Genomic DNA, 10,039 nt, shown 5'->3' on the forward strand with positions numbered 1-10,039 from the left:
GAATAAACAGACAATATAATTAGGGAAAAAACCAAAAACAAAAATACAGCTACGAATTGTAATTAAGGAACCTTAAAAAAAGTATTCGAATGGGGTGTTGGTGTTAATAATCAAAACGTATTGTGGAAGATGAATATACAGACAGCTAAGTACAAATGACGAAGGTGAGGCTGTACTGTACTCTTCAGTTCTGCCTCAAAGTGAAAGAAGCTGCCTTTAAGCTTCTTCTTTCCCTCAACTCTGTAAACCAAAGAAAGATATAATAAACAAAACAAAAGGTACAAAAAATTTTAAAAATTGAATTAGTAGTATTAATATAATAAAAAGTGTCAATTTAAAAAAGATATTTTGCAAAATCAAAGTTGGAAGATTTTCTTGCTACCTGTGCCACCGCCTTCTCTCTCTCTCTCTCTCTCTCTCTCTCTTAGGTTTTACAGAGACATAGAAATAAGAAACCCTGAAACAGAGATAAAACAAAACACAAGTTCTGAGTGTGTTTTTTCAGCTTCTCTCTCTTCTCTCTCTCAACCGCCTTGCCTTCATTACACAAAACACCTCCCTCTCTCTCTCTCTCTCTCTCTCTTATAATCTCTCTCACCATTTCTCCTCTTCTCTTCAGAAACTCAAAAAGAAGAACAAAAGAGTTTTGAGTTTGAAACTCTTTTTCTCTCTCTCTCTCTCTGTCTCTAAAAACAGAGTTTTCTCTGTGTAAAAAACACTCAAATCTAAGAAGAAGTTATGAATAAACAAGATGTTATGAAACTTCAGGTATACGTCATCTCCTTCTCTTCTTCCTGTCTCTCTCTTTCTTCAAGCTTCTCTGTGTGTGTGTGTATTTGTATTACTATAGAGCTAATTGTTTGCTCGGATTTGGTTCTTGCAGACTTGTGTTCTGAAAGTGAACGTACACTGTGAAGGATGTAAGCATAAAGTGAAGAAACAGTTGCAGAAAATTGAAGGTCTCTTCTTCCTCTATATTGTCATTTCAAAATGTTAATTTTGGTGAAGTTCATAATTTATGAAGTGGGTTCTCCTCAGAATCCATGGATCTATAAATATTTAGTGGTTTTTATTTAATTATCGTCTCAGATATATATGAAAGCTCTGAAATTTGTGAACTGTGTTGTCGGTAGGTTTTATATCCTGTTTTGTGATACTTTCATCTCTCACATCAAAGAGGTTTACTGCTTGTTTTCCAAAACAATAGAGTTCAAAGTTTTGAGATTTGCCATCTCTCTGTGTCCTCTTTTTATGTCAATTTCCCTAAACTACTGCCAAGAATTTTTTGAATTTTGTTTGGAATAATCTGACATAAGAAGTTCCTAATTTTAGCTATAGAGTCCAAAGTTTTGAAATTTTCCAAATGAGCTTCCCATTCCTACAAATTCATTCAAATTGTGTTTACAGCTCTCTCTCTGACATGGGTTTGCTATCTTGTTATGGTTTTCCTTGATTTCAGGCGTCTACTCTGTAAAAGCAGATGTAGAGCAGGGAAGAGTGACTGTCACAGGGAACGTTGACCCAGCTCTTCTGGTAAAGAAGCTCAGCAAGTCAGGCAAACATGCCGAGATCTTAGGCGGTGGTGGAGGCGGGGGCGGGGGCGGAGGAGGAAAAGGGTTTCCTAATATGAATGGGCAATTTGCAAATCTCAACATGAATGGGAACAGTAAGCCTAAAGGTGGAAAAGAGAGTAACCAAGTCAAGGGTAAAGCTGGTGGCGGTGGCGGAGGAGGAGGTCAGATTCATGGACATGGCCAACCAATGCAATTGACTCCTCAACAGATTCAACAAATGATGATGATGAAAGCTGCTGCTGCTGCTCATGGCGGTGGTAATGGTGGTGGTCAGATGAAGATGCCGCCGCCTATGGCAGCTAAGGATCAGAAGAAGTCAGTTAAGTTTGCGGAAGAAGATGATGATGAGTTTAGTGAGGATGACTATGATGATGAGGATTTCAGTGAAGATGATTATGATGATGATGAGTTCGATGATGATGAAGATGACCATGACGAGATGGGTCATGGTCATGGAGGAGGCGGAGGAGGTAATCACATGCCTCCTAACAAGATGATGATGCCAAACAAGATGCCTCAGATGAATGGTCATCATGGCGGTGGTGGTGGTGGACCGAAGGGGCCTAATGAGATAATGATGATGATGAATGGGTTCAAAGGCGGAGGAGGGTTTGAGATTCCGGTGCAAATGATGGGAATGAGTGAGGGTAAAAATGGAAAAGATAGTAAAAGGGGAGGTAAAGGCGGAGGAGGAGAGAAGGGTAAGAAAGAAGGGAAAGAGAATAAAGGAAATGGGGGCAAAACCGGAAAAACAGATGCCAAAAGTGGTGGTGGTGGCCTTCTAGGGTTTTTCAAAAAGGGTAAAAGCAGTAAAGGAGATGAGAAGAAGGGAGCAGGGAAGAAAGATGGGGGTGGGGGTAACAAGGTCAAATCATCTGGAGCAGGAGGAGTTCAACATTATGATAAAGGGCCTAAAAAAGGAGGCGGCGGGTCCAAAGGAGGTGGCCATGGGGGCCATGATATTGATGAGCTTATGAAACACAGCAAAGGAGGAGGAGGTGGTGGAGGTAACAAGGGCAATCATAACCACGGTGCCAAAGGGATTGGTGGCCCAATGGGACAAGTTGGTCCGATGGGTCCAGGTGGTCCGATGGGTATGATGGGTCCTGGCGGTCCTATGGGTATGATGGGTCCAAGTGGTCCGATGGGACCACCAATGGGACAAGGCGGAGCTTACCCGGCGGTTCAAGGCTTACCGATGAGCGGAGGCGGAGGATATTATCAGCAACCACCTCAAGCAAATCATCAAATGAACCAGCAACAGTATATGCAAATGATGATGAACCAACAACAACAACAACAGCAGCAGCAGCAAGCGGCAGCTCATGGAGGCTATGGAGGTGGTCACGGTGGTGACATGTACCACCCAATGATGTATGCTCGGCCTTACCCTGCAGTGAACTATGCTCACCCGCCTCCAATGCCGCCTCCTCACTCGGATTCTTATACTCATATGTTCAGCGATGAGAATCCTGGTGGTTGTAGTGTTATGTGATCTATGTAATGTTAAATTAGAATATGGACATGAATGTTTGTCTTCTTAGTCTTATGTTTTACTAGTTTTTTTGGTTGTCCTTATCTTTTTTCTTTTTCTTTTGAGGATTGGAAACAAAATGTGCTTTAATTTTGTTAGTGGGAAATGATGTTTATAATATCTCGATTTCGGCAAAAGAATGGTTATTGTAGGCTTGGTTATTGGATACATACAAAGTAAGATTTGGTGTTTATATCTTCGTCTTCTTTTTCTGTGTGTGAAAAGGATTTAGCAGCCGTCTCTATAGTTAGGTATATAGCATTATCATTCATGATATAATAAATCTGTATAGTGTGCCACTACTGTTGATCATAGACCATATTAAATTTGACCCATAAAAGTGCCCGCACTGAGACTTATGTGTGTAGATTGTGATGTTTAGCAAAAAAAAATTATCCACAAAAGTGTTGATAAGATCTTTGAGAATTAGCCATTGCACACTAGTACTACCAAGTAAATTTTCAAAAGGTCAAATTAGTGTATGAATGAATCGAGAAATAATCACTCCCAATGATTTCACTAGAAAACGTTGTGTCCTTTTCAAAACTTGAATTCATATTTTGGCCACATACAATGCAGACAATAAGGTTGTGTTTCTGACTTTTATCACTGCTTTGCTGATGGGATTTTTAGAGGAACAATTAATAATATTTTGGTACTCTTATTCTATTGGGCCTGAAAGAGTAGCATGCCTAGTACTAAACTAATTCCGGTTTAATCAGTCAACCATATCGATATTTTTGATACTCTTGCAGAAAATTCCTTTCGCTTTAAGTTTTGTCAAATTTTGTGACCAACACAAAATGTATCGGAAATTGAATATTTTGCCGATTTTCTGAAACGATTTATAATTAAACCGGGTATAGAAACCGGTTTACATGGCATCCCATCGGGGGTCATACGTGTCTTGACCAATCACATTACAGAAACGATCACTAAAGCGAGAAGTTAAAAACGCTCGTCTTCGTCTTCCTACGCGCACAGAGACAAATTTTGTAACGGAGACGGGATCGAGAGATAAGAGATCCCGGTGAAAAAAATCTCATAAGGATATTGATTAATCGTAGTAGGGGAAAGGAGCTTAAAGATGCATACTTTTGGATACAGAGCTAATGCTCTGCTCACGTTCGCAATCACGGCGCTGGCCTTCATCTGCGCAATCGCGTCTTTCTCTGACAAATTCAGTAACCAAAACCCCTCTGCTGAGATCCAGGTATTGCGAAAATGTTTTGCGTTTGCTTTACATGTATTCCATAGCTGCTTCCTATGCCGCGGATCTGCGTATGATTATTTTGGGTTTTGGTGAACATTGTGATTGATCTGTCTTTAAGTTGTTTACATGGGATTTGGAATCAAGGGAAAGCGTGTGTTTATTTTAATTTGTGTGTGTTTTGGTTGTGTTGTTGTTTTGCAGATACTTAATATCAATCGGTTTAAGAAGCAATCTCATGGAAACGATGAGGTTTGGGTTCGACCTTGACCTAAGGTTTTTGATTTCTTATATATATATATATATGTTCATGAATGCTAAAGGTGCTTGCTTTATTCCCAAGTTTAGTAATTTATCTCAAAGCTTTCGAATTAATTTACCTTAAGACTCTTCTCAGATTGTTGATTTGTGGCTAGTGAATACCCTTAAATTTACACATACATCTGTAGCTTCCTCTTCTTTACCTAAGTTTTTCGATTTCCCTCTATCGATTACTCCAATTGCTGACCATTTCTTACATTGTCATGCAGGTCAGCTTGACACTGGACATATCAGCAGACTTGCAGTCATTATTTACTTGGAATACCAAACAGGTTCAACATCTGAAAACCACTTAACAGTCCTTGTCCTTTTGCTATTTTACCTGAATCCATTGCAAATTGGGCTGCTCCTGCTGGATGATCTTTTATTAAACCGAACATGTTTGCAGGTTTTTGTTTTCGTAGCAGCAGAGTATGAAACCCCGAAGAATTCCCTGAATCAGGTATTACGGCTCAAATGCAAAAAGCCTTCTTCTGAGGGATTGATTGACTTAAAGATTGTTGTACCTCTTTCAGTGAATCACTAATGGATATTCACATTGGTTTGCAGGTTTCTCTATGGGATGCCATAATCCCTGCCAAGGAAGATGCCAAATTCCGAATTCAAGTCTCAAACAAGTACCGTTTCATCGATCAGGTACACTTAACTAAACAAGCCCCACAAGTATTCTGCGTTTTTACACTTCTTTAGATACGGAAACTGATCATCGTTTGGGATCTTTCAGGGACAGAATCTTCGTGGAAAAGAATTCAACTTGACACTACACTGGCATGTGATGCCCAAAACCGGCAAGATGTTTGCTGACAAAATAGTCATGCCTGGTTACAGTTTACCAGATGCATACAGATGATGAAGATTGAATGAATACATCAAACATCGCCCAAGACTTTTTGAATTTCAGTTTTTCTGAAAAGTTTCAGACTTTTCTTATTTGGATGAAAAACTAATTTAAAAGTACTAATGGTCTTAGCAGTAAACACAGATATTCTTTCAAGTGATCTCAAGTAGTTTTCATTTATCATTAAAACAAAATTTAGTATGAAGGCAAGCAGAATTTATAACATTGCTTCAACAGAACTATGACCTAACAGTTTAGCTATCCTTTTGCTTTTCATGGATTCTCTAACTAGCCTAACATCAGTCCATCGGCCAGCTTTGGCATAAATATTAGACAGAAGAACATAGATTCCGCTACCAAGTTCTTCTGATTCAGCAACCATGGATTTTATCCGATCTGCGAGATCTATATTTTCATGTATCTCACAACCATTTAACAATGCACCCCATATATTAGCATTGGGTTGTATCGGCATAGTCTTTACCAATCTCTCTGCTTCTTCAAAACAACCAGCACGGCTCAAGATATCAACCATACATCCATAGTGTTCAGCAGTTGGTTCTATGCCGTAAAGATCTCTCATTTCCGCAAAGTATCTTCGTCCTTCTTCGACCAGACCTATGTGGCTGCAAGCATATAGAACCCCAATATATGTGATTCCATCAGGTGTTGCATTACTTTCATCTTGCATACGCTGGAACATACCCAATGCTTCATTCCCGTGCCCATTACTGGCTAACCCGATGATCAATATGGTCCAAGCTATTGTATCTTTCTTCTCCAAATCTTCAAACGCTTTCTTTGCGCTCTCAGCATCCCCTGTTTTAGCATACATATTCACAACTGCACAAACAATTGCAGCATCCTTCATAAAGCCAGTTTTCAATACATAGGCATGAATCGGTTGTCCCAACTGTGAACACCCTTGAATCATGGAAGCTCTGATAATACTCAAAAACGTTACTTTATCTGGAGAGAAACCTGCAGAACGCATATCCAATAACATATGCATCGCCTCCTCTGCATCACCGTTCTGACTATACCCTGTGATAATGGAGTTCCAAGAAACTAAGTTTCTCTCAGGCATTCCATCGAACAGATACCTTGCGGTTCTCAGATCCCCACATTTTGCATACATATCAATGAGACTTGTAGCCAATATCACATTAAAATCAACTTTTGACTGACAATATGGATCAAAGCCTAATTCTTTAAGCAACCCATGAAACCATTTCCCAGCCGCAACGTCTTTGCATCTGCCACAAGCAACCAAAAGATCCACCATTATTGTCTCATTTGGCTTCACACCAATACTCTGCATCTCCCAAAACGCTTGAATCGCGTCGCTAAACCTATCATTATTCACAAACCCAGAAATCAAACTACCCCAAGCAACAACGTTCAACTTTGGGATATCCTCAAAAACCCTCAAACCACAATTCACTTCTCCACAACACATATACATATGAAGCAAACAAGTAGAAACATACATATTCACTTCAAACCCAGTTTTCACAACAAACCCATGAACAAAACTCCCAAATTGAACATCCCTTAACCCAGAACAAGCCTTAAGCACATACGGGAAAGTGAAATAATCCGGAGAATAACCTTTTCGAAGCATATCTTCGTAAAAGATCAATGCTTTATCTTGGTTTGGACTGTTTGAGTAGCCTCTGATCATCGAGTTCCATATATACACGCTTGGAAAATCGATACTTTCGAAAACTGATCTCGCGTAGCTGAGATTCATAGTCTCGGGAGAAGTAGTGCAGAAGTCTATGAGTCGGCTTAGAGGAATGACGTTTCTGATAACTGAGGATTTGATCATTAAACCATGGAGTTGATTCAGTTCAAACATGGATCTGCAATTCTCCAATTGGGAGAGAATTGGTTTGTAGTGCTTCTTCATATTTCAAACTCACCAAAGTTCTCACACCTTTCAATAGAATCGGGTTTTTGTTATTTTTAAATACTTTTGGGTTCAATTTGAATGTTGAAAGAATTTTAGGTTTAATTTTGCAATATTTTGCGAAAGAAGGTACATATATAATGGGACTTTAGTTACACGACGTCGTAATATTGAATAAGCGGAAACTGGAGAGATCCGAGTTGCTATGTCGGCGAAGGCGACCGCCGGCGGGAGTGGTTCCATCGACGACGGATCCGATAGTGATCCATGTCCTATCTGCCTTGGACCAATGCGCGAAGACTCCTACCTCGATACCTGTTTCCGTACGTTTCTTCTCTCTTTCAATTTTTCTCTGTTAAAACTTGTGATTAGATGCTGCGCCAAAGTTATAGATGATTCATCTAGAGTTTAAAGTTTTGAGATTAGTGTGAATTCAAAGATTCAATCTTTACTTTATTTTTGAACCCCTCACTTTTGTCTGTGACCAAGTTAAACAGATTTGATTAGTTAATTTTCCAAAAAGGATTGAATTGAGTAGCTCTTGTGTGTCTATGTATCTTAGAAAGGCCATAGTAGGTTTATGGTTTAGGTAATGACTGATACATTCGTAAAATTTGAACTTTAACTGATTAGAACATATATATATATATTTTGTTTTGCTTTTCTGTTGTGTTGCAGACAAGTTTTGTTTCATTTGCATCAAACAGTGGATCAAAGTTGTTTCCAGCAAGGCCTCTAAGCAATTATCCTCAGTGAAATGTCCTCTCTGTAAGGTTTGCTTCTTAGAAACGCTATTTTCTGCTCACAACAACACCTTCAGGAAGTTGTTAACAGAAATGACTATAATAACACTATGCAGAGAGATAATTCCTCGATCATCCACAACTACGATGGGTGTTCTTTTGAGCGGCATTATATCAACCGGAATATTTCAGATGGGTATGTTAGCAGTTTGGTTTTCTATTATAGTTGGGATAGATTTTGTTTAGAGAGAGTATCTAACTCTGATTTCATCTTTGATTTGCAGATTTGTATTGACAAAAGAACAGAGATACAGGTTGAGATGTTACTACACCGAATCAGGTTTTTTCCCTTCTCTGCTTGTGCATATTCTCCTGTTGTGTCGTTCCGTCTTATGATGGAACTTATGAATAGAAAACCTTTCATCCATGTTATATTACCGAGATATTAAAGATGCTTGATACAAGAGTTGGGAATCTGTTACTTAATTTAGTTTGTCAGTAGAATCAAATATGTGTCTATCAATCAAGAATGAGATTTTTATGAAATCTCTAACCTCGGTCTGTCTTAACCAGGTTTCGTGGCTGATGTATTTGATGTTGCACTGTTTTGGAAGCTGCAAAAGTTTCTTTATCCAAACCGGTGGCTTGAAGCCTGGTTGAGGAGAGAGCTCCAAGCCCTAATGCAGGTTTGAATCTATGCCCCTTTCTTGTATATTTCTGCCTTTGTGCTGTTATGTTCTTGTTGAGTTGTTGGCAAAGATGATTTGTTCTTGCTTTTAACCCGGTTTTGTCCCTTGTCTATAGGATGAAGATGTTGATATCGTTCTGCACCATTTGGTCGGTGTGATGGAGTCCTTCTGCAAAAGGTAAAAGCTCTTAAGGAAAAACGTTAAAACTTTAAAAGCTCATGGATAGATCTTTAATTGGCTAGAGTTTAACTGATCAAAGTAGAAGTTTGATGGTCTGCGGACAGCGTTTTATACGTGTTTAAGTTGCTTATGAAAGCGGTAACTTAGTCTGTATCTCTGGGTGGCATGAATGAGCATGACTGACTTTCTCTCATTTTAGATTCGAACAGAGACGCAAACAAGAAGCAAGAAGCGTGGAGACAACAAACCAAGAACAATTCAAAGCAGTCGTCTCAGAAGCAGCACGTCCATTTGTAATGGCGAGAACAGACCGGTTTGTGGATGAGCTAGAACTCTTCCTAGCAGCGGGACTGAACTTGGAGGCTTATGATGCAATCTATAAGAAGCAGTTAGGCTGGAACAATCGAAGAGAGATTGGTGTGGCTAGTGAAGAAAGAGAAGAAGTAGAAGAACATAACGTAAGAACACGAGTGACACCTTACTTGTTTATCTCTGAAGAAGACTCAGACTAAGACAACCCATACACTTCTGTACAAAACTTGTGTCCAGTCGTTATAGAAGCTCATAACTTCTTGTTAATGGTATACCACTTTTGATTTGTTTTTACTTTGTTTTATTCATTTCTCTGTTTTTTACTTTGCATTATTTATCAAACACACAAAGCAACATTCACCTTATTACATCACACAACTGTAATATACTGGATCTCTTAGCTCAAGTGTTCACGATAAGACCACCTGCACCAAAAATACGTGTGCGTTACAATATACCACAACAGAGATCAATATGTTAAAACCATGAAACAGAGGACTGTGATGGACTTAGGAATACCCAATCCGGTCTAACCGATCAAAAACCATAGGAAAAACTAACTCAGTTTCATTTCTTCATAAAGAACCGCACCAAAACCGGATTAGAATCTAATCTTCCTTAAATCCTTCAATCAGAAATCAGAACCAAAACTGAAATCAACCACCTCAAATTAGAACTTACCGTTTGGATGGAGGACCTGGCCAGTATAGTAAGAAGAGCAATGGT

The 10,039-nt window shown here is 39.1% G+C and overlaps 5 protein-coding genes across 5 annotated transcripts in view; 3 read left to right on the forward strand and 2 right to left on the reverse strand.

Moving 5' to 3' along the window:
* On the forward strand, positions 364–3,228 carry LOC104764173 (loricrin-like). Its single transcript, XM_010487651.2, has 3 exons — positions 364–768; positions 884–959; positions 1,460–3,228. Exons 1-3 carry the CDS (start codon positions 739–741, stop codon positions 3,067–3,069), a joined length of 1,716 nt encoding a protein of 571 aa, XP_010485953.1. The 5' UTR covers positions 364–738; the 3' UTR covers positions 3,070–3,228.
* LOC104764174 (signal peptidase complex subunit 3A) lies at positions 4,037–5,637 on the forward strand. The gene is made up of 6 exons (XM_010487652.2): positions 4,037–4,321; positions 4,523–4,570; positions 4,849–4,911; positions 5,028–5,081; positions 5,189–5,275; positions 5,364–5,637. The coding sequence occupies exons 1-6, from the start codon at positions 4,196–4,198 to the stop codon at positions 5,487–5,489; spliced, it is 504 nt and encodes a 167-aa protein (XP_010485954.1). The 5' UTR covers positions 4,037–4,195; the 3' UTR covers positions 5,490–5,637.
* On the reverse strand, positions 5,690–7,422 carry LOC104764175 (putative pentatricopeptide repeat-containing protein At3g05240). Its single transcript, XM_010487653.2, has one exon. The coding sequence runs from the start codon at positions 7,387–7,389 to the stop codon at positions 5,695–5,697; it is 1,695 nt and encodes a 564-aa protein (XP_010485955.1). The 5' UTR covers positions 7,390–7,422; the 3' UTR covers positions 5,690–5,694.
* On the forward strand, positions 7,545–9,615 carry LOC104764177. The gene is made up of 7 exons (XM_010487655.2): positions 7,545–7,712; positions 8,068–8,162; positions 8,249–8,328; positions 8,417–8,472; positions 8,706–8,818; positions 8,937–8,998; positions 9,201–9,615. The coding sequence occupies exons 1-7, from the start codon at positions 7,595–7,597 to the stop codon at positions 9,511–9,513; spliced, it is 837 nt and encodes a 278-aa protein (XP_010485957.1). The 5' UTR covers positions 7,545–7,594; the 3' UTR covers positions 9,514–9,615.
* The window catches only part of LOC104764176 (glucose and ribitol dehydrogenase homolog 2-like), an 8,296-nt gene continuing 7,810 nt past the window's right edge, over positions 9,554–10,039 (reverse strand). Inside the window, exon 4 of the mRNA XM_010487654.2 lies at positions 9,554–9,738. Within this exon, the coding sequence (XP_010485956.1) occupies positions 9,716–9,738 (23 nt within the window). The 3' untranslated portion in view covers positions 9,554–9,715. The remainder of the gene's footprint in view (positions 9,739–10,039) is intronic.

This window comes from Camelina sativa, chromosome 19 (assembly GCF_000633955.1).
Source record: "Camelina sativa cultivar DH55 chromosome 19, Cs, whole genome shotgun sequence".
In the NCBI taxonomy this organism is placed as follows: domain Eukaryota; kingdom Viridiplantae; phylum Streptophyta; class Magnoliopsida; order Brassicales; family Brassicaceae; genus Camelina; species Camelina sativa.